The 24,323-nt window shown below is 44.1% G+C and overlaps 1 protein-coding gene and 1 non-coding gene across 2 annotated transcripts; both read right to left on the reverse strand.

The window, feature by feature from the left end:
- Positions 1 to 3,867: 3,867 nt before the first annotated feature.
- On the reverse strand, positions 3,868 to 4,031 carry LOC111527464. Its single transcript, XR_002726669.1, has one exon. It is a non-coding gene; the product is annotated as a U1 spliceosomal RNA (small nuclear RNA).
- A 280-nt stretch (positions 4,032 to 4,311) lies between these two features.
- Positions 4,312 to 24,323, reverse strand: ZNF354B (zinc finger protein 354B). The gene is made up of 5 exons (XM_023193692.1): positions 24,158 to 24,323; positions 23,230 to 23,312; positions 17,934 to 18,060; positions 17,251 to 17,346; positions 4,312 to 6,036 (listed from the first exon to the last, which is right to left on the reverse strand). Exons 2-5 carry the CDS (start codon positions 23,260 to 23,262, stop codon positions 4,454 to 4,456), a joined length of 1,839 nt encoding a protein of 612 aa, XP_023049460.1. The 5' UTR covers positions 23,263 to 23,312; positions 24,158 to 24,323; the 3' UTR covers positions 4,312 to 4,453.

The following is a 24,323-nucleotide window of genomic DNA, read 5'->3' on the forward strand; positions in this document are numbered from 1 at the left end:
CTACTCCCAAGAATCAGTCCTTCAGTTTCTCTAGCCAGAAATGACTAAATAATCTTTGAGTCATCTATTCTATCAGATAATTCTTCCTAAAATAGTCTTCAAATTGGTCATTTGCTCCTCAGAAATATACAGTGAATTAATATGTCCATCATCATATCTAAACTCCTGCAGTCTTAGACAGCATTCAAAGTCTCTGACAGGGTAACTGTATCTTTCATTTCAAATAGTTTTATTTTATCCCATCAGGAGCCCTCTACACCAGGTCCCTGCAAATACCAGAATTACTCTTCCTCTGAGCCTTTTGCTCCTGCATTACTCTTGGCCTTGCCTTCCAAGAGTACTTCATTTCCACGTATTATTACATCTCTCCTTGAGACTTGGACAATTTCTTTTTGCTCTAAGTTCTTAGAACACAACGTTGGGCACTTCATCTGGCTTCTGTTTACTAAGGAAGAAACCTGATCTTATATATACATACACATACATCATGATATATCATGACTAAGTAGAATTTATTTCAGGAATGAAACATTGGGTAACAGCAAAATTCAGACAATTATCTATTAAAAAAATGAAGAGAAAAACAAAATGATCATTTCAACCAATGTAGAAAATGGATATGACAAAATATTACTCTCTTTTATAATAAAAACTCACATCACACTAGGAATATGAGGGAATGTCCTTATTCTGGTAACAGGGATCCACAAACAATTTTTTTGGTGGGGGTGGGGGGCGCGCACAGGGGAGGCAGAGTCTTGCTCTTTCCCCAAGCTGGAGTGCAGTGGTGGGATCACAGCTCACTGCAGCTTCAACCTCCTGAGCTCAAGCAATTCTCTTACCTCAGCATCCCAAGTAGCTGGGACTACCGATGTGCACCACTATGCCTGGCTAATTTTGTTGCTGCTGTTGTTGCTCAGGCTGGTCTCAAACTCCTGGGCTCAAGCAATCTTCTTATCTTGGACTCCCAAAGTGCTGGGATTACAGGTGTGAGCCACCATGCCCAGCCTGGAAAGAAAGCTAACATAATATTAAATACAGAAATATACTTATCGTTTCTATTCAACAATGTACTGGCCTGTGCTAGTGCTATAACGTAAGAAAAATAAATAAAATGTATTTTGATTGGAAAGGAGAAATAGAACGGAAATTATTTAGATGATCGTATGTGCAGAATATCCAAAAGAGTCTATAAGCAAGCTATTAGAAATAAGTGAATTTAGCTAGGTTGCTGAATATGAGGTCAATATACAAAAACCAATTGTACTTCTATATACTAGCAACAAACAGGAATGAAGTTTTAAAATACAATTTGCAATAATACCGTGAACACATCATGCCTCCTTGCCATTGAACAAGCTTTTCCCCAATTTGTAATGCCTTGCCATCTACCCCCACATGCCTGTTGAACTGACATTTCTTTCCAGTCTCTTCAGATTTACCACTTTTTAAAAAGCATTTTCTTTCCCTCCCTAAGTTTTCAAACTTTAATTCACGAGCAAATTTTTTCCTTATAATTAAAAATAACTACCAAATACATGAAACTGACAAATATGGTGATTTCTTATTGAAATAAGGGTAGGAAATAAAACTCAAGAGCCTTGACTTCCCAAAAAACCTCCAGGGCAAGGACTGAAACTCATTAATTTAATATCATTAAGCACCCAAATATTCAAATTGCGACTCTTAGCAACAACTCAAAAAATGAAGTCTTTCTCCTATCTTAGAAAAAATGAGTCAGCAGGCAGAAAATTCCTTCACCTCCAAATCACTTATCTGTATTCCCATCTTTATGTGGGCTTTTCCCTCCCTAAAGTTAAGGTTAATTCCTCCACCTATGCTATGACTCGAATTTATTTCAGAAAAGTTGTTCCTCCCAGTGATGTCTTCTTTAATCCACCCTCAACATGTGTATACATTAAATCATTAAAATAGAAATGCTCCCTAAGTCATTCTTCCCTTCAATTATATTTGAAATACAGTCTTCAACAGCCTACTTGTTCACCCTCCTTCAATGAAATTTCTCTTGCCAAAGTCTACAATTATCTCCTTATTTACCAGTTTACTCTCCTTATTACTTCATTTATAGCACCTGACACTACTGCCCATCTGAGATTCATTTATCCCTTGGGCTCACTGACATCACTCTTCTGCCTTTTCTCCTACATAAAGGGCCATTCCTTTTCATCTTTGCACAATTCCTTCATCTACTTCTTGTATATTGATGTTTTCCTGGGTTGTATCCATGATCCCTTTCTCATTCTAATCTACACATTCTCATGGTCAATTTACATGTGCCAAGCTTTTCACTACTAACTGTATCTTAAGTACTCCTAACTCAAGCCATCCAGCTCAAATTGACCTTTTGGGTTTGGATGACTAATTTAACATGTATAAAATCAAACCGTTTACCCCTATATTGCCTACAAGGCGTATCACACCACCGTCCATCCAGGTAACTAAGGCAGAAATCTAGCAGTTAATCTACCCTGTGTGTCAATCACCTTCCCCAATTATTTGATTTCAAAAACTATGCCCTATCTATTCTTACTACATTAGCATGTTCAACATATTCTTCACTGACTATCCTTGCTTGAGCTTAGAGCCTCCTTCACCCATCACTGGAGGCTGAATTCTAGGCTTCAGTCTGTTCAGCAATCTTCAGTCTCCTAAATTCATCTTCTACACATTCGTGCAATACAGGTTCCATTACTTAAAATCGATACTTGGTACCCTAAATTTCAGAATAAAATTCAAATTCCTTAGTTTGGCAAGTAAGAACTTTTGTTACCTAGCCACTGCCTTCTTCTCAAGCTTCAGTATCTTTTTTCATTACTTCCTACAGATTCTCTACAAATGTAATATGCTGTTACCCACCCACCCTATACCTTTGCATATGTGGTTCTCTCTATTTAGAATCTCACTTTATGAAGAATACCTACTATTCTTCCAAAACTGGGCTCAGACATCATGGTCTCTGGGGCACTATTGCTGGTCTCTCCTGGTTTGCTTGGTTAGTCTTCCGTATTTCTGCATCCCATGCAAATCTCTCCATTTGTATTCTGCAACACAGTATCACAGCTTAACTATTTACCTGTGAAAACCCCTTTAACACATTATAATTTGCTTACTCCCTTTAACCTCTTCTCCATCCACTCAATTCGTGACTTCTTTAAGGTCTGTTTCTTTCTTCCATACAATTTCTAGAGCTTAGGATAATATCTGGCCCAAACTCGGGCTTACACCAACATTACTAAGTAAATCAGTTTTCAAATTTATAATTATTTCTAAAGAATTTCCTTTGCAGTCTGAAACCTTAAAAACCCTATGAGGAAAACAAACTTTTATTTCATAAACTGATTCCTTTTGAAAACTGTCGCAAGTGATAGGCTCTTTAAACAATTAAGATTTCATCTGCAGCCAACTAAAAAAATATTAATAGCTTTAATCTTGAAGTGATTGCCTAAACAAACAAAATGCTTCAACCTAAACTATCTAACATCACTGTTCAGAGCATAGCAAATATGGTTTCATAATAAATATGACTTCAAGACAATAAAGAAAAACTTCTGAAAACTAGGAAATGTGTAGCAAATATGGGAGGCTATTAGATGTTGTTTGGAAATGACTAGAACAAAGAAGATAACAGATTTTTTTTCTTTTTTTAATAAAAGCCATGCATGAAGTTTGACAATAGGTCAGGAAAAGGTAAATTCCAGACACTAAGAGGTAGTTCAGTTAGTTGGTCCTTTGCTCTAATACTCTTATTTGGTCCTTTGCTCTAATACTGCGTGTGTGTGTGTGCGTGTGTGTGTGTATTAGGAGAAAGCACGAATGTAGTCTCCCACTACCATAAATTATATATATTTCAGGAGAGCGCGAATGTAGTCCCCCACTACCATAAATTATGCAGTTGAGTTTTCCACATTTTGGGAAACTGAAGGGGTCAGCACATCCAGAGTACAATGGATAAGCCTCGCTCTGGGAAAACCACCTTCGTGATCAAGGTGTCTCCCCTGCCAGGTTAGTATATGTTGCATATATTTTTAAGACCAATTGTTTTGTTTGCTATTAAAATGTCTGCTGTAATAAATATGCTTATATTTATATAATAGTAGCTTATAAAATTGTTTTTCTAATGAAAAATTCAGCACCTCCACACCCAGACTGTTCTCATTTTTGCATGTCATATATAGCATATATTATATAAAGAGAGATTTTATAAACATACCTTTTATCATACAAATGGCCAATTTCAATGTCTGCAACAGTGAACTGTCTTGGGCTATTTTAAAAAGTGACAAGCATAAAAGCTTTCCTGATAGTTATTATATAGCTAAAGTTTATTTTTAAAACTTAGTATCTGGTGAGAACTACACGTTTTCTCATAGTCATTATATTTAATAAATCACTCTCAAGCATGTATTCTCTGATGAATTTTGGTTTAAGGCTTTCACACATGCATATCGGCTTTCAAGGAGTCCTCTTCAGTATGAATTTTATAATGATTCATGAGGGATGATCTCTGGCTAAAGAGTTTCCCACATGCATTACATTCATAGGGTTTCTCTCCAGTATGAATTCTTTGATGTGCAATAAGTGATGAGCTTTGTCTAAAAGTTTTTCCACATGTATTACACTTAAAGGGTTTTTCTCCTGTATGAATCCTCTGATGTTGTATAAGAGCTGCACTTTGGCCAAAAGACATCCCACATTCTACACATCGATATGGTTTCTCTCCAGTATGAATTCTCTGGTGATTACTAAGTGATGAGTTACACCTGAAAGTTTTCCCACACTCATTACATTTATAGGGTCTTTCTCCAGTATGCATTCTCTGATGTTGAATGAGAGCTGAACTCTGTCTGAAGGCTTTTCCACATACTTTACATTTACAGGGTTTCTCTCCGGTATGAATTCGCTCATGAATAATAAGTGTTGAGTGGGAACTTAAGGCTTTACCACATTCATTACAAGTATACAATTTCTCTCCAGTATGAATTATTCGGTGTCTATTAAGTCGTGAAATAGAAGTAAAGCCTTTCCCACATTCATTGCATCTATAGGGCTTTTCTCCAGTGTGAATTCTTTCATGTTGAATAAGAGATGCACTCTGGCTGAAGGCTCTCCCACATTCACTACATTTGAAAGGTTTCTCTCCAGTGTGAATTCTCTGATGATAACGAAGGGATGAGCTAGACTTAAAGGTGTTGCCACATTCATTACATAAGTAGGACTTCTTTCTGAGATGAATTTTCTGACTTCCAGAAAGGGATGTGCTGCAACTAGATGCCTTCCTACCTGGATTATATTTATTAGGATTTCCTTGAGCATGGATTTTTTGATGTATAAAAAGCCCAGACCTTTGGCTGAAGGATTTACCACATTCTTTACATCGATAGCATTTCTCCACAGTATGGGTTCTTAGATGCTTACAAAGGGATGCACTATGGCTGAAGGCTTTCCCACATTCTTTACATATATAGGGTTTCTCTCCTGTGTGAGTTCTTTGATGCTGAATAAGAGCAGAACTTTGGCTGAAAGCTTTTAAACATTCTTTACATTTAAATAATTTTTCTCCAGTGTGGTTTTTCTGATGTTTACGAAGGGATGAATTGTGAATGAAGGATTTTTCACATGTACTGCATTTATAGCGTTTCTCTGCTGTTTTGATTTTTGATTGGTTAAGTAAATTTGAATTCTGCTTGTAACCATTTCTTTGTATTTCACATTTTGATGGAGTTTTTTCTCTAGCAAATCTCTGTTGCTTAATGAAGACTGATTTCAGGTAGAAGTTCTGGCCAAATTCAACATTTTTATGGCTTCTATCTACAGTAAGGATTTTTGTATGGGCAACTGAAAATATTTGTAAATTTTCATTTTTGTCCTGCTGTTTCTTTAATTTCTCTTCATATATGCAAGGTCTTTCTGGTATGAAGTTCCAGGGTTCAACCCTTTTCAGTCTCCTCCTCATCTGCTCCTGAAATGAATCCTGAGTTTGAGTTGACTTTGTCATTTTAGGCACGCTCTTACATCCTGAAAAAAGAAAAAAAGAAAGCAACAGCCCATGATTCATGTGATAGACTGAGACTAAATGTGTAGAAGGGATTAATGATATCTCAGTAAGGGTTTGCTATATGACTAAAAGAGGACAAAATTTTAAAACACACTATATAAAACAATGGATGACAGCTAAACTGCTAAGTGAACAAATGAGTAAGGCAAACTCATTTAAGACAGGTGAGTATGTAAGAGTGACCAAGAGAATGGAGCAGAGGGATTAGAGAAGGAGCAGGCATATGAATTTAGGAAATATAATCTGGTACCCACAGCTTATGATGGGCTCATAAATTACCCCATTCCTGTAATTATTTATACTCCTGAATGTCTTCCCTCCTTTTCCTACATTCCAAACTCCTTTGTATCCCTCAGATTCAGTTCAAATGTTAACTCCTCTGTGTACCTTTTCCTAAGTTTGAGTTTCAACAACTCACTCCCCCTATTATAGCACTTATTATAGTACATTAAATGCATATAAGTGAGGAATAATATACATCTAGAGATACTGAGAAAATGTTCAACAAAATTCAGCACCACAGACAATAAAAACACTCAAGCAAAAATGAACTGAAGGATACTTCCTCACCATGATAAAATACACAGACCTTTGTCCTAAAGCTAGTACCTACTAAATACACTAGAGATATTTCCGCTATGCTCAAAAGCAAAGATACCCATTATTTTCCCTACAATTTAACACTGTACTAGACATATTAACCAATGCAATCAGGCAATATAAATCAATTAGATGAGTAAAGAGAAAGTAAAACTACCTCTATTTGCAGATAATATAATACTAAAAAGTCCAGAGAATGGATCAAGACCATCCTGGGCAACATAGTGAAACCCCATCTCTACTAAAAATACAAAAATTATCTGGGCATTGTGGCGCACACCTGTAATCCTAGCTACTTGGGAGGCAGAGGCAGAATTGCTTGAACCTGGGAGGTGGAGGCTGCATTGAGCCGAGATCGTGCCTGGGTGATAGAGCCAGACTCCATCTCAAAAAAACAGTCCAGAGAATGAATGATAAAACTCACCCAGTGAAGTAGTTGGATATAAAATTGACATATTAAAATCAATAGCCTTAACTTGTACTAAGAATCAGAGTAGTAAATTTATAAGTAATATGAAAAACCTATACAAGGGAAATTTTATACCAGTCTTGAATGACATATCTGATGAATGACATTATCTGAACAAATAATCACCTCTCCTATTCTTGGATGTAATAACATTATAAAAATGTCAGTGCATTAAGACAAGATATAGATAAGGATTTCTCAACCTCAGATGATATTCTGGGCTAATTTTTTAGTTGTGTGGATAGTGTGGGCTGCCCTGTGCATTGTGGAATGTTTAGCAACATACTTGATCTCCACCCAACAGAAATCAGTAGCACCTGCCCCTCACAATTCCTCCCTCCAGGACTGCGACAAGCAAAAATCTTTCAAGACACTGACAAATGACAAAATCAGTCCTGGTAGATAATCATTGGAACAGATGAAACAGAAATGATCATGAATTGGCACCTGGTAGATAGTCATTAGAACAGATGAAACAGAAATGATAATGAATTGGCCAGGTATGGTGGCTCACACCTGTAATCCCAGCACTTTGGGAGGCTGAGGCAGGTGGATCACCTGAGGTCAGGAGTTGGAGACCTGCCTGAACAACATGGCGAAACCCCATCTGTACTAAAAATAACAAAAATTAGCTGGGCGTGGTAACGGGGGCCTGTAATGCTAACGACATGGGAGGCTGAGGCAGGAAAATCACTTGAACCTAGTGGGCAGAGGTTGCAGTGAGCCAAGATCATGCCATTGCACTCCAGCCTGGGCAACAAGAGCAAAACTCCATCTCAAAAAAAAAAAAAAAAATTGACCATGAGTTGACAACTGCTGAAACTGGGTGATGGGCTGGGTACAGTGGCTTCTCCCTGTAATCCCAGCAATTTGGGAGGCCAAGGAGAGCCCAGGAGTTTGAGATCAGCCTGGGCAATACAGCAATATCCCATCTCTAAAACAAACAAACAAACAAAATAAATTAGCTGGGCATAGTGGCACTCGTCTGCAGTCCTAGCTACATAAAAGGCTGACGCAGGAGGATCACTTGAGCCCTGGAGGCTACAATAAGCCATGATTATGTAATTCCACTCCAGCCCGGGTGACAAAGTAAGAGACCCTATCTTTAAAAAAAGAAAAAGAAAAAGAAAAAGAGGCCGGGTGCAGTGGCTCACACCTGTAATCCCAAAACTTTGGGAGGCCGAGGCAGGCAGATCATGAGGTCAAGAGATCGACACCATCCTGGCCAACATAGTGAAACCCCGTCTCTACTGAAAATACAAAAATTAGCTGGGTGTGGTGGCATGCCCCTGTAGTCCCAGCTATTCAAGAGGCTGAGGCAGGAGAATCACTTGAACCCAAGAGGCAGAGGTTGCAGTGAGCCAAGATTGCTCCACTGCACTCAAGCCTGGCAACAGAGTGAGACTCTAAAAAAGAAAAAAAAAAAGAAAAAAAGAAAAGAAAAAAAAGAAAAGAAAGAAATTGGATGATGAATACATGGGAAGTCATATTATATTATTCTACGTTATTTATTTATTTATTTAGAGACGGAGTCTCGCTCTGTCGCCCAGGCTGGAGTCAGTGGTGTGATCTCATCTAACTGCAACCTCCACCTCCCAGGTTCACGCCATCCTCCCACCTCAGCCTCCCTAGTAGCTGGGACTACAGGCACCCACCACTATGCCGGGCTAATTTTGTTTTTGTGTTTTTAGTAGAGATGGGGTTTCACCGTGTTAGCCAGGATGGTCTCAATCTCCTGACCTCGTGATCCACCCACCTTGGCCTCCCAAAGTACTGGGATTACAGGCATGAGCCACCATGCCCAGCCTATTCTCTCTACTTTCATATATGCTCGAACTTTTCTACAACAAAACTAAAAATGAAGTTTTCTTCCACTTTCTGTCCTTCCTTGTAACAGGAGTGAGTGGGTTAATCTTTTTCCTTTTACAGCCCATACCTACTAAGAAAGTAATTTTAAAACTCTGGTTTCTGGGCTGGGCATGGCAGCTCATGCCTGTAATCCTAGCACTTTGGGAGGCCGATGCAGGCGGATCATGGGAGGTCAGGAGTTCAAGACCATCCTGATCAACATGTTGAAACCCTGTCTCTTCTAAAACACAAAAATTAGCCGGGTATGATGGCGGATGCCTGTAATCCCAGCTACTCGGGAGGCTGAGACGGGAGAATGGCTTGAACCTGGGAAATGGTGATTGCAATGAGCCAAGATTGGGCCACTGCACTCCAGCCTGGGCAGCTGAGCAAGACTCTGTCTCAAAAAAAAAAAAAGCACAAAAACCACAACAACAACAACAACAACAACAAAAAAAAACCTCTCGTTTCTGCAAAGAAATCAGCACACAGGCTGGGCACAGCGGCTCCCATCTGTAATCCTCGCACTTTGGGAGGCTGAGGCAGGCAGATCTCTTAAGGTCAGAAGTTTGAGACCAGCCTAGCCAATATGGTGAAACCCCATCTCTACTAAACACAAAAAGTAGTTGTGTGTGGTGGCACATGCCTATAATCCCAGCTACTCGAGAGGCTGAGAGGAAGAATCGCTTGAACCCGGGAGGCAGAGGCTGAACTGAGCCGAGATGGCACCACTGCACTCCAGCCTGGGCAACAGAGCGAGACTCCAGCTCAAAAAAAAAAAAAAAAAAAAAAGCAGCACACACAGACAACAAGGTCACTTAAAAAACACACTTTCAGCTGGGTGTGGTGGCTCACACCCGTAATCTCAGCACTTTGGGAGGCCGAGGCAAGTGCATCATTTGAGGTCAGGAGTTCGAGACCAGCCTGACCAATATGGTGAAACCCCATCTCTACTAAAAATACAAAATTAGCCAGGTGTGGTAGTGCATGCCTGTAATCTCAGCTACTTGGGAGGCTAAGGCAGGAGAATCGCTTGAACCCAAGAAGCAGAGGTTGCAGTGAGCCAAGATTGTGCCTCCCGCCTGGGTAACAAGAGCAAAGCTCCATCTCAAAAACAAACAAACAACAAAAAAAAAAACTTCCAAGTGGAAAATTTAAATACGTATCAAATGACAAAATGTATGTTTATTTCTTTCTTTCCAGAGCAGGAGTGGAAGTTTACTTTAAAAGGCTTTAGAACAGAAAAGAAAGGCAAGTATGCTTGGAAGAGACCTAAATGGGCACTGAGGTTAAGTGCCATAAAATGTACATTTAAAGAGTAAATATCAAAGCCTTCTGGGTAGCTGAAGATAAAGATGGATGTGTGACAAGCAACCTATCAAAATCTCTTCCCCAAATGATAAGAATTAACTTCATAACTGTGACTTTCATGCAAGACCTCATCCTCAGTATGCTACCCAGTAGACATCAGTAGCACTCCCCATCAAAACTCCAGATGGTGGCATACAACATACATACTTGAAGACAGAAAATGCCAAAAGGGCAAAATAAATGTAAGGTAAAAGAAAAAGTGGATGTCAGGGAAGATGGTAGAGTAGGAAGCACCAAGGTTCTATCTATCCATCTAGACAACTAAGCTGTCAGAATCTGTCTGATACAACTATTTTGAAACTCTGGAAACTATTTGAAGGCTTGTAAGCTTCTAGGGGAAGGCCTGGCCAGTTGAGTGAAATTAATTTCAGTTGGCAGCAGCTACCCATCTCCAATCTCCTAATCTCCTGGCTTCAAGCCGTACTAGCATCCTTAGATTGGCCTTTGGTGGCCAAAGTGGCAATAAAGACCTTGTTCTCCAATAATGGCGATCTGGGTTCTGACTGCAAATTACTGCTTTGAATCACGGAGGTGCAGACACAAATGCAGGCTGCCATTTTTGCAATCCCCACTGACCTGATGTGGCTTCCAGAGGATTTAAGGAACAGTGCCAACTTTTTTCCTCTTCTGTTCCCCTTTTTCTGCTTTGGAGAATCAGACATTTAAGGATAAGGACATTTGGCATGGTGGCTCACACCTGTAATCCCAGCACTTTGGAAGGCCGAGGTGGGCGGATCACTTGAGGTCAGGAGTTCCGAGACCAGCCTGGCCAACATGCGGAAATCTTGTCTCTACTAAAAACATAAAAATTAGCCAGGTGTGGTGGCAAGTCCCTGTAATCCCAGCTACTCAGGAGGCTGAGGCAGAAGAGTCGCTTAAACCCAAAAGGTGGAGGTTGCAGTGAGCCGAGATCACGCCCCTGCACTCCAGCCTGGGCAACAGAGCAAGACTCCATCTCAAAAACAAAACAAAACAAAAAGCAACTGCACACATGGGGAATTTAGAAAGTCACTGCACAAGGCCAGGGAAGACGTGGGCTCAGAAAAAAATGTGAGAAGACCTACAGTTTATACTTCAGGCCAATTCCTGGACTAGTGCCACCCGATAGCAATAAGAAAACAAAAACCAAACCAAAACAAAACCCAGCAAATCTTACAGAAGTAGGAAGATCTGATCCTGAGTTACAACACTGTAAGACAAAAAAAAAAAAAAAAAAAAAGGCATAAAAAAAGGAAAGTATGGTTCAGTCAATGGAACAAAATAAACAGAAAACATCTGTGGAGAAGACCAGATGGTGGCATGCGACACAAAGGCAACTATCACAAAGATGCTCAGAGCTAGAGGGAAACATGAATGATTCATGGAAATGATGAACAAATCCAACTATCAATAGAAAGAAAACAAAAAGAAACCAAGAGGAAATTCTAGGATTTGAAAGTATAATAACTGAAATGAAACTTTCACTAGGGAAATTCAAAAGGTTTAAGCAGACCATAGGAAAAATCAACAAACTTTAAGATAGGACAATTAAAATTACTTGAGTCTAAGGAAGAAAAAGAAGAAAATATTTGAAAAGTGAATAGAACTTAAGGGCCATGTAGGATGCCATCAAGCAGACCGAAATATGCATCGTCCTAGGACCCTAGCATGATCACAGCAGCCCTGCCTAGGCTCCGGGCCAGCAGCACTCTGCACCTTCCCTAGGTCAGAGCTCCCAAAGGGAGAGGCAGGCTACTACTTTTGCTGTGCCACAGCCCTCACTGCTGTTGCCCTCAGGCTCTGGAGGGTGCACAGTGATTAGGGACTGGAACAGAACTCCAGGAAGAACACAGCTGCCCCACAAAAAGTGGCCAGACTGCTTCCCACACGGGTCCCCATTTCCACTTCTCCTCACTGGACAGGGCCCTCCTGACCTGGGACTCCAGCACAACCATCAAGCCTACCTGAATGCTTCAGTTGGAGGTGGCTCTGCATTTCTCTGAGGAGGGAAATGTGAGAGAGAACCCATAGCCCCTCCACCACTGTAGCTGAAATGGTACCACTATCCACCCTTGGCTTGGGGAAGGAACCCAGGGCCTGGTCACTACGCTGGTACCTCTGGTACACCACAGTCACCATATGGAGATAAGCCCAGTCTCTCTACCTTGTGAGTTCCCATACCCAACTCCTCACCAGGCAGGGACCCTGACTTTAGACAGCAGAACAGCCGTCCCTCCCCTGGCTGAGTATTCTCACTGGTAGTGGCTCTGAGCTTCCCTGAGGAAGGGCTCCCAGAGGCAACTGATAGCCCCTATACCACTGCCACAGCAGTAGTCCTGTACCTGCTGCCCTCGGTCTGGGGAAGAAACAGTGAAGCCTTCACTTGCGCTTCCAGCATGCCACAGTCACCAGTCACCATATGGACAGGAGCTCAGTCTCTTCTCCCTGAGAGCACTAATCCCTGACTCTTCACCAGGCAGATCCCCCACCTCAGGCCGGCAGTGTAGCCACCTCACCCCTCGGCTGAAGATTCCCAGTAGCAGTGGCTCCATGTTTCTGAGGTGGAACTGACAGAGGCAATCGAAAGTCCCTCTGTCGCTGCCACTGCAGTGATATTGCCCTTGCTACCCTTGGACTGGGGAAGGAACAAAAACCCTGAGTACTTTAGCTGTACCTCCAGGAAGCTGCAGTTGCCATAAGCAGCCGTCAGTCTGTCTTGCTGGTGACCTCCCTTCCCCTGCCAGCTCCTCCTGCTCCTCACCAGGCAGGGCCTCCCTTCCCCATCTTGGGCACAGGGCAGCCACCCACCCTGGGCCAACTGCACTGATTGACAGTAGTTCTACATCTCTTTAGGGTAGAGAGGCCCACAGACAAGTGAAAGGCTCTCTGTCACAACCACTACCAACCAAGTCCCTTCCCCTGTTGCCTCCAAGCTAGGGAGGGAACATAAACCGAGATCACCCCAGAGCTGTGGTGGGCAGCCTGGCAGTGCCAAGCTGAGATGTGCAGCCAGCACTCAAGTGGGAGAGGAGCCCACATTTTTAGAGCACTGAGGGGCCTATAATCCCAGCATTTTGGGAGGCTGACGTGGGAGGATTGCTTGAGGCCAAGAGTTCAAAAACAGCCTGGTCAGCATAGCAAGACCTCCATCTCTACAAACACAAGTAAAATGAAATAGGGCTACAGAGCATAGTGGCCACACTTCCATCTTGTAAGCAGTCACTTTTTAAAACCATTCCAGGCCATGTCATAAGGGCTGCTGCTAAGCCCCACAGCATTCTGTGCAAGTGAGGAAAAGACAACCCTCCCTGCGCGTGCAGTCGCAGCTCCAGCAAACCTTGCTGAGCAACCCCTCCGCTCACCACCCTGCACAATTCAGCCTACCCAAGATGGCTTCTCCCAATAAGGAAACAAAGCAGGCCGGGCGCGGTGGCTCACACCTGTAATCCTAGCCCTTTGGGAGGCTGAGGCGGACAGATCACTTCGGGTCAGTTTGAGACCAGCCTGACCAACATGGCAAAACCCGGTCTCTACTAAAAACATGCCAAAAATTAGCCCGGCATGGTGGTGTGCGGCTCTAATCCCAGCTACTTGAGAGGCTGAAGCACAAGAATCGCTTGAACCTGGGAGGAGGGCACTGCAGTGAGCTGAGATCACGCCAATGCACTCCAGCCTGGGCCACAGAGCAAGAGTCCAGCTCAAAAGAAAGTAACTTTGTGCAAGTACATTTTGAGGCCACTGGAGGTTCCAGAGAATCCTATCCCTGGGAGCACAAGTTTTTCCATCACTGGCTGTTCAAAGGGTAGGTTTTTGTCTAAAATATTTTTTTTCTATTTTAAAGTTACATAAAGACAGACAGGGTCTATGTTACCGAGGTTGGTCTCGAAACTCCTGGGCTCAAGTGATCCTCCCACCTCGGCCTCCCAAAGTGCTGGAATTGCAGGCATGAGCCACCACACCCAGCCTACAGGTTGAGTTTTTGGTATGAGCTAGAGTTAATAATCTGAGGTAATTCCAGGAACATCCCAGTCCTTCAACCACACTCAATGAAGTGAGCTGTCATGGGAAAAGGAAGCTGTCCTGAGGCAATCTTAGTCCAGGCATACAGGAGCCCCACCAGGGGTGCAGCAGAGACGCAAGCACATGTCAGCACCCTAGGAATGCCATCTGACTTCCATCTGACAAGAGGAAGAAGGTGGTCATCCCACCAAGAGGAACCGGGCAGAAAACAGCTCTGACGTCCTTCCTTACTCAATAAACTGCTCACGGTTTTCGCGCAAGGCCATCCTCCCAAATCTGAAAAGGGACTGACTGACAACACTACCAGGTGCCCGGCGTCCCTCTGGACAGCTCTGGACCCCAGTCATATTTTCAGCCTGTTAATACTTCTCTCTAGAGGGAAGACTTACTCACCCATCAGATGCTCCCCAGTTAAGGGGGAAAGGAACAATTCTTTCTTCTCTTCCTCATCTTCCACACCAGATTCAGCCCACATATAATGGCCAGACTGACACCCCTCTTAAATCTTACCTGGTTCCCTGCTGCTTGCGTTCCGCTTACTTTGTGGTGGCCTCTGGCAGTTCATTAAATTTTAATTTAATAAAAAATTAAATAATAAATTAATTTAATAAAAATTAATTAATTTAATAAAAAATTAGTGTATTTCTATAAAAGGAGATTAAAAACACAAGTGTGGTTCCCCTATAAAAAAAAAAAGTTCAAGCTATCATCACGAGAAAGCTCTCCCCAGCACAGGACCATGGGGACCAAGGCTGCCTGCCCTGCAGCTCCTCACTGCAACTTGTTTTTTTCACAATTGCCCCAAACTGGAAACAAATGTCACACAACACAAATGTCCTTCCATGAGTGCATAAACTGTGGTACATCCGTGCAACGGAATTCTAGTCAAGAGCAAAAAAGAATGAAATTTTGATATTTGTAACAATTAGGGAAAATCTTTTTATTATCATTATTATTATTATTATTATTATTATGAGACGGAGTCTCGCTCTGTCGCCCAGGCTGGAGTGCAGTGGCCGGATCTCAGCTCACTGCAAGCTCCGCCTCCCGGGTTCACGCCATTCTCCTGCCTCAGTCTCCCGAGTAGCTAGGACTACAGGCGCCCACCACCATGCCTGGCTAATTTTTTTTGTATTTTTAGTAGAGACGGGGTTTCACCATGTTAGCCAGGATGGTCTTGATCTCCTGATCTTGTGATCCAATCGCCTCAGCCTCCCAAAGTGCTAGGATCACAGGCATGAGCCACCATGCCCGGCCACGAACCCCATTCTTTAGGCCTGGGGCAATTCTTCAGTCCTTTGATCCCAGGTCCTTCCTCAGGGAAACCTTTGCTGGCGCCAGCTGCCTGCTCTGCACTTTCTCTGCACCCAGTGTCTTTCCCACGTGGGCCTCACTGGAATGTGTCCTTCTGTGCCTTGTGTGCAATGTGTGTTCACCTTGTCCCCCACTAGATCGTGCACTCCAGAAGCATGAGACCTGCTCCCTTTCTGCCCAGTGCTAAACAAGGGACAACAAAGCTGTGGGCGAGGGTTCAACCTCGATCCCCCAGAGCCAGAGCCCCCCCGGCTCAACCGCTCTCAGTCCCCCAACCGCGCTCAGTCCCCCACTGCCACAATGGCCCCTCCCCATTTCTCTCCTCTGATTACTTCTCGGGCTCTGTCAGATTCCTCCTGCTTAAGCACCTCCCAAATGCTGTTTCCTGAATTTCGGGCCTGCACTCAGCCCCTCACCCGGCCAGCTCCAGGTTTCTAACGCCCCTGTCATTCTGATGGCTCCCTGACCTCCCTTGAGTCTCGGCCCTGTCACTTATACACCTGCCCACCAGCGATCTCCCCCTGACTACTTCACTCACATCTCAAGCGAGATTCATCACACACACACCTGCTCCTGTGCCCTGATCACGCGGGCGCCTCCTCCTCACCTCTCACAAACTCACCGCAAGTGCCTTCATACAGGCCCTCCCACCTCCTGCCTCCCTCCATGACTGCAATGACTCTGTAAGGCTTCCCGCCTCTAGTTTTGCCTCACTTTCAATCACAATACTCCCAAAATGACCATCTGTATTAAGTTCGAATCACATAGCAACGTCATGAATATGTTCTTTGTGAAAATTTAAAACATTACATGTAAATAACATCTCCTTTCATGGACCCATTCTCAATCCTATTCCAAGTGTCACTAATGTCACCAGCTAAGGTGTGTCCTCCTAACCTTTCTCTCTGGGCTTACGTGCACATGACACATACACATAATTTTCATTAAACATAGATGGTGGCGTCCTAACAATGCTCTGTAACTTGCTGGGAGCTCTGTCCACATCCCTGGACTCTTGTTTTCAGGGTGGTGATGCTCGCCAGAGTAAGGACACGCCGCAGGTCCCTTAGCTGTTCTTACACTGATGGAGACTCAACTGTTTCTGATTCAGACCAACTTTTCTAAGATACCAAGAACCATACGATTCCCTGCCCAAATCCTTCAATTATTTCCAGTGCTCCATGGGACAGTTTCCACCTCTTAGAACTGTGCCAAAGCTCTTATCACGCGGCCCTTTCCCAGCTTTCTATTTCCTTCCTCACCTCCTCCTTTCCCAAATACACACTGAGCTTCAGCCAGAGTGATTATTTGAAATTCCTTAAATATACTATGTTTGCTGACTGAATACATGAAAATACAGCCCTATTCTAAAACAACAGGAAAGAATAAGAGATTCTGAGAGAGTCATGGGGAAGTGATTACAAGAGAGTAATCGTAGTGGGCTTCCCCTTCCCCACCCCTTCTTGAGGTCTGAGAATCCTCAAAGGAGTTTCCCAACCAACATTCCTACCTCCTCTCATTAACCAGACCGCTGTCTGCGGCGATTCCCGAGCACCTTGGGCCACCCCCTTACCCAGAGAGGAGTTGCCAGAACTGTCTTTCTCCACCTTCCAGGGATCTTCTCCTTGCTGCAACAGGGAGATCACTTTTGGTTTGGTAAATGGGAGTCCTGTACGTAGACCAAAAAAAAAAAAAGTCTTGGTCTTAGTTTTGACACAACAAAGCATGCCCTGATTACTAGGGTACCGCGGCTTTTCTATAGAAGGGATGTTGCATATATAGATGTAATTAAAACTTATAAACTGGTATCTACAGAATGATGTATCAAGTAATTTTTATAATGAGAAAACATCGTATGATTCCCTTTTGAAGATGAATTTTACAAGATTTATCTGACTGGAAAAGAGAAGTGGGAAAGGTAATGGTAGGTGGATGAGGTAAGCCCTCTGCTGAGATGAGCAAACAAACCACAGAACAATCAAAGCAGGAAAATGCTGCCTGAACTATGAGAGAATTTCTAATGTGAAATTGTGTAGCAGGAAGGGGATAATTATCAATACCCATCTGCCAATACATAGAACAATTCCATACTTATTAGGAGAAAGAAAGTTTTCAATGTTTATTTATAGAGATTTGATTTGTATAATCCTCAAACTCAGCTCAAGTTTTTCAGTGACCAACTATTTTTATTCAGGGAAGGAGGTGCTGAAATATCCCAATTTTCGAATTCTGTTTCTACAGGGGAAAATTCCTTACCCAGTGAGACCAGGTTCCTATAGTTCTCCAGCATCACATCGCGGTACAAGTTTCTCTGAGAAGGAGCCAGCTTTCTCCACTCATCCCGGGTGAAGAGCACAGCCACGTCCTCGAACGTCAGTGACACCTGTAAGGACAAGTCGTTCCAGCTCACCCAGGACCCCCCTCACAGAGTGGACGGGATGGCAGTGGGGAAGACAGGCTACCCGTGATAACAGTTCTGATACTATTCAAGCTTCTGAAGGTTCCAGGTCATTTCTTTAATGAACAATTTGCCAGTAACAAATATATACTGAGCAGCACACAGTGAGATTCAGGCCTTGTGCAGCCACTGTAAGAGATGGGTAGAGGGATTACAGCCATTAGTGGGAGCCTTAATTAGAATAATCTTTTGTTGGCAATTTGATAATACATAAAAACGTAGAACTGTGTATAATCTTTAACTCATCAATTACTTTTAGAAACAGTGCACAAAAATACCAGCACAAGGATACTTATCATGGTGTTAGTAGCAAAAAAAACTGGAAACCTAAATACTCACTGATGGAGGCTGGGTTAAATAACTTATGGCACTACCTGTGTGCTGATTCAAGCTTGAAGATAATGATGAAAATCAGACCTCTCTTTTAGTGAATGCTTTACATGGGCCAGACACTATATTTAGAGCTTTATATTAATTATTAGCATATACCTTATCTAACCTTCACAATTACCTTATGAAAAAGATAGTTATTGTTCCATTTTACATCAAAGAAAGCAAAGTCACTGAGAAGCTAAGAAATTTGTTTTAAGTTGGCTGGGTGTGGTGGCTCACGCCTGTAATCCAGCACTTTGGGAGGCAGAGGTGGGTGGATCACGAGGTCAAGAGATCTAGACCATCCTGGCCAACATGGTGAAACCCCATCTCTACTAAAAATAAAAACATTAGCCAGGCATTGTGGTGTGCACCTGTAGTCCCAGCTACAAGGGAGGCTGAGGCAGGAGAATCACTTGAACCCGGGAGGCAGAGGTTGCAGTGATCCAAGATCATGCCACTGTACTCCAGCCTGGAAACAGAAAGAGGCTCCATCTCAAAAAAAGAAAAAAAAATTTGTTTAAAGTCACACAGCTATTCAGTGGTATAGCTGGGATTCCAATCCAGGCAGATGTCTTAGGCTCCATTCAAAAGTAGTCTAAAACTGCCTCTCAAAATCTACCACATAGTAATAAATAAATAAGATAATCTGCACAATGTACTTAAAATCATATCGGGCTCACATTAAAGGTTCAAATGTTAGCTATTATCACATTAATACAAATAGTAGGCAATCATTAGAGCTGATGGTATAAATTGCTATTTGTTGACATAAAAAGACACCCACAAAAATGTTAAGTACAAAGTACCTTATGTATCACCATTTCAAGTTTGTCCTCATTCAAAAAAATGTTTCTGGCCAGGTGTGGTAGCTCATGCCTATAATCCTAGCACTTTGGGAGGCCGAAGCGGGTGGACTGCCTGAGCTCAGGAGTTCGAGACCAGCCTGGGCAACACGGTGAAACCCTGTCTCTACTAAAATACAAAAAATCAGCTGGGTGTGGTGGCAGGCGCCTGTAATCCCAGCTACTCAGGAGGTTGAGGCAGGAGAATTGCTTGAACCCAGGAGACAGAACTTGCAGTGAGCCTAGATTGCGCCACTGCACTCCAGCCTGGGTGACAAAGTGAGACTCCCTCTCCAAAAAAAAAAAAAAAAAATTCTATATACATAGAAAATTATTGAGACATGCAATAAACTGAATGACAGTGATTATCTCCAGATGGTGGGGTTAAGGGTGATTTTATTTTCTGTTGTATATATGAAATATGTAGAGCATACAGTCATGTGTCGCATTCGTGATGGAGGTACATTCTGAGAAACGCATTGTGAAGCCACTTCATCACTGTGGGAATATAAGAGACAAACCGGGATGGAACGGCCTCCTACACACCCAGGCTATGTGGTACAGCCTATTGCTCCTAGGCTGCAAACCTGTGCAGCAGGTTACCAAACTGAACACTGTAGGGAACGGTAAGACAATGCTAAGTATCTGTGCATGTAAATACACTTAAACATAGACAAGGCATGGTAAACTACAGTATAAAAGAGAAGAAATGGTACACCTGTACAGGGCACTTGCCATGAATGGAGCGTGCAGGACTGGAAGTTGCCTGGCTGAGTGAGTGGTGAGTGAATGTGCAACTTAGGACACTACTGTGCAAGACTGTAGACATTTTAAACACTGCATGCTTAGGCTACACTACATTTATTGTAGACATTTTAAACACTGTACACTTAGGCTACACTACATTTATTTTTCAAAAGTTTTCTTTAACAACAAATTATCCTTAGCTTACTGTAACTTTTACTTTCTCAACTTTTTAATTTTTTCAAACTTTGACTCTTTGGTAGTAACACTTATGTTAAACACATTGTCTAGCTGTACAAAAATATTTTCTTTCTTTATGTCCTTATTCTACAAGCTTTCTCCTATTTTAAAAGCTTTTATTTTTACTTTAAAAAGTTTTTTGTTAAAAACTAGGACATAAATATGCACATCGGTCTAGGACTACAGAGGATCAGCATCATCAACACCACTGACTTCCACCTCTACATCCTGTCCCACTGGAAGGGCTTCAGGGGCAATGACACACATGCAGCTGTCACCTCCTAGGAGAACAAAGCTTTCTTCTGGATACCTCTTGAAGAACCTGCCTGAGGCTGTTACACTTAACTTTTTAAAAACAAGCAAAAGGAAGACACTGTAAAATAACAAGAATAGTACAATAGATACATAAACCAGCAACACAGTCAGATATTATCAAGTATTACAAACTGTACAGTTGCATATGTTGTATACTTTTATAGGACTGGCAGGCTGCACCGTAGGTCTGTTTATACCAGCGTCACCACAAAACAGGAGCAAAGCCTTGCATTATAATGTTACAACGGCTACTAAGTCAATAGGAGACAGGAATCTTTCAGCTATGTTTTAAACTTAGGGGACTACTGTCACATTTATGGTCTTTCATTGACCAAAACATCATTACCAACACACGACTATATAAACATACACATACATATATACACATGTATTCATAAACATATATACACATCTACAAATGTATATATATAAAGGTATTACTCTCTAAAGTTTAGACCATGACCCTGCAATATTTTTATGGTGAGAAAGAGCATCAAATTATTTGCATATTGGGGAAGAGTACAAGAAATGATCTTTGTTTTCAAAGAATGTATAATCTGACTGGCAGACTAGAAAATGCGTGAAATAATTTGAACAATGAAAAACTGTGTAGCTGGATAGGGCCCTGAGACAAGAACACAAGGTCCAGGGCAGCCAAGATCCCAGGCCATGTGCTTTGCTAGAGGTAGTAGCAGGATCATAACTCTACTTTTCTAATTGTGAACTCTGTACTCTCTCTGGTCTTAAAATTCCCTTCACTGATTTTTCCACACAGGTCTACACATTACCGACACCTGGGCGGCAAGAACAGACAAGAAGGATGCCACAGAGACTCACTCAAACACAGGGATGGAGAAGATTCTGGTCAGGAGAGCAGCTTGTCTCTGTGGGAACGGAATGCCTTGAAGGACAAAGAGCAGCTCAAATGCACAACAGCCTGTTCTGGCCACACCCTCAGATCACACTCCACTGTGCTGGCTAGTCTAAAAGATAATGCTGCCAGGCGTGGTGGCTCACACCTTTAATCCCAGCACTCTGGGAGGTGGAGGCTGGTGGATCACGAGGTGAGGAGATTGAGGCCATCCTGGTCAACACAGCGAAACCCTGTCTCTACTAAAATACAAAAAAAATGAGCCAGGCATGGTGGCATGTGCCTGTAGTCCTAGCTACTCAGGGGGCTGAGGCAGGGGAATCGCTTGAACCCAGAAGGTAGAGGTTGGAGTGAGCCGAGGTCGTGACTGCACTCCACTCCAGCCAAGCGACAGAGCAAGACTGCCTCTCAAAAAAAGAGAATGCCAGGCCGCAGAAGAACCCTGGTATCACGTGGCTGGATCTGCCCATACTCGAAAAGACATACCACAGGAACGATTCACTGGGTGGTCCGAGGGAACTCAGAGCCAGACGCACTTGGACTGTGCTCAGGTTACTTAACTTTTCTGAGCCTGTTTCCTCACATGTAAAACAAGAATTGTAATTGTCGTGTTACTCTGAGAGTGAAGGAACAAATGTAAAGCCCTCAGCCCACTCCCTGGTATGCTAGACACTCAGTGGACATTATTATTGTTAGACAAAAAAATGAATAAAGAATAACATCTTCTGGGTCCTAAACACATTGTACAGCAGTTTCTATCAACATTAACATGAATATGAATATATTAATACAATAATGTCACTCTGTCTCCATGACCACCACATACTGAGCAGTAACTACTCAGAGACCAGCCCTGATCCAAACATTTTCCGTACACCAACTCATGTGATCCCCTCATCTATGCTAGGAGGTGGGCACAGTTGTTATCCCATTTTATAGGTGAGAAAACTGAGGCACAGAGAGGTGAAGCCCAAGGCCCACAAACAGCAACAGAGGAGATGGGTTAAAACGCTGCCACCTGGCTTGACAGCCCTACTTCCTAACTAGCACATACACTACCTCTGCACTACTGATATCCCACGAAACCCTTCCTGCGGCTACCTGAGGGGTCTTCTCTCTGTCCTGGAGTCAAGCGACCTCTCCAACTCTGTTCACTCTTGTCTCACCTAGAAAGGGTGGCCTCCTCATTCCCACTACACAAAAATGAAAACGGTCTACATCAGTTTTCGAGAGAGTGATACAAACAAAGAATATGATTCACAAAGTGAAGAGAGAAAAAACTAAAAACTATGCGTTGGAGAAGCCTGGGGAAAGGGTGATGTTATGAGGATTCTCAGGGGTGAAAAGAAAAAGTATTCCTGCAAAGGATAGGAAAGGAGACAAGGCTGAGTGAAGGAGGCAGGGATTTTTCCCAGGTGTGCACGTCGGTTCTGTCCCTAGTGACACACAGACTTGTGGTATCTTGTCAAATTAGTCACGCAATGTATTGAGATTTAATGAACAAAGGGTGTTCATTAAAACAGAACCACTAGACATGGATGGGGAGGGCAGGAGGTCCTCCCTACAGAATCCACCACTCATGAGGGTGGACCAGCTCCTCCAAGGGAAAAGTACTGGGCTCCATCCTGGCTGAAGATGGTCCCGGTGAAGAACCTCAGTTAGTGGGGAAAATCCACCCACTAGGATCTGGAAGGGCAGTGAGCTCACCTGGGGCCTCGCTTCCCGTCGCCCAGCAGCCATGTCCTCTCCGGGCTCTCCCCTGAGGACGGTGCAGTCTCCAGCAGGCAGATCTGAGAAGGAAAAGGGAGCCAGGAAGGAGCCCCTTATGCTTTCCAGCCCTGGAATGCGCAGCTCTGAAACCCCGACCCCCGCTGAGAAAGACCCCGGGCGCCCTCACAGGGAGTCGGGAGGAGCCAGGAGCCCGCGGACCGGAGCAGCGCTGGGCCGCCGTCCAGGCCCGGGTCTCCCAGGCTTGGGGCCTACGGAGGGGAGGCCGGACCCGCAGCTGCTGCAGCGACCCGCCGAGCCCGCCGGGGCCAGGGCTCCCCCGCGCCGCTGAGTCCCTCGGCGCCAGCTGGCACTACCTGCACCCGCCGCACCGCTCAAGAAACTGAGGCAGCGCCGGGCACCTGCTTCGTTCACGCCCCTGCGAGGCTGGCCGGGACTCCCACACCCACGGACCCGGGGACGACTTCCCTCCGCCTCAAGCCTGTCCCAGCCTGTTCCTCTCTCTCCCGCCAAGGAATCCTCTCCTGACTCCACAGAAAGCGGCTTTGAAGAGGAAAGTGCTGCGTGTCCGGAGGCGGGAAGGGCGGCCGTCCTGGGGACAGACTCAGAAACCGGGGCCAGCTGCCTCCGCCCTGCGCTCGGGTCCCGGCGCCCCGAGCCCCGAGTCCGCGAGGCCCACACGGCGGGGGCAGGGTGGGCCCGGGAGGAGACACCGGCCCTTCGTTCACAGCCGGCGGCGCTAAGCCAGAGGCAGGTGCATCGGCAGCGGTGCCAAAGCCACCCGCGAGGGGCGACAGTCCAGGTCCCCGCGCGGGGGCCGGTGACAGACGCGGGGGTGCCCACCCGCGCCCACAAAGGCCCTCGGAGCCCAGGCGGCCGCAGGCCGTCAGCCAGCCACGCCGCTCACCTCCCCAGGATCTGGCGTTCCCGGGCCGCGCCTCCCTGGCCGCACTCCGCAGCGGGACTCCAGCCTCGTGACCCGGCTCCTCCGACGTCTTGGCGACCTCAGGCCCTGGGCCGCTCACCCGGCAGCGAGAGCTCCGCGGCGCACCTGGGACCCAGAGGAGCAGGGC

Source organism: Piliocolobus tephrosceles, chromosome 4 (assembly GCF_002776525.5).
Source record: "Piliocolobus tephrosceles isolate RC106 chromosome 4, ASM277652v3, whole genome shotgun sequence".
NCBI classification, from domain to species: domain Eukaryota; kingdom Metazoa; phylum Chordata; class Mammalia; order Primates; family Cercopithecidae; genus Piliocolobus; species Piliocolobus tephrosceles.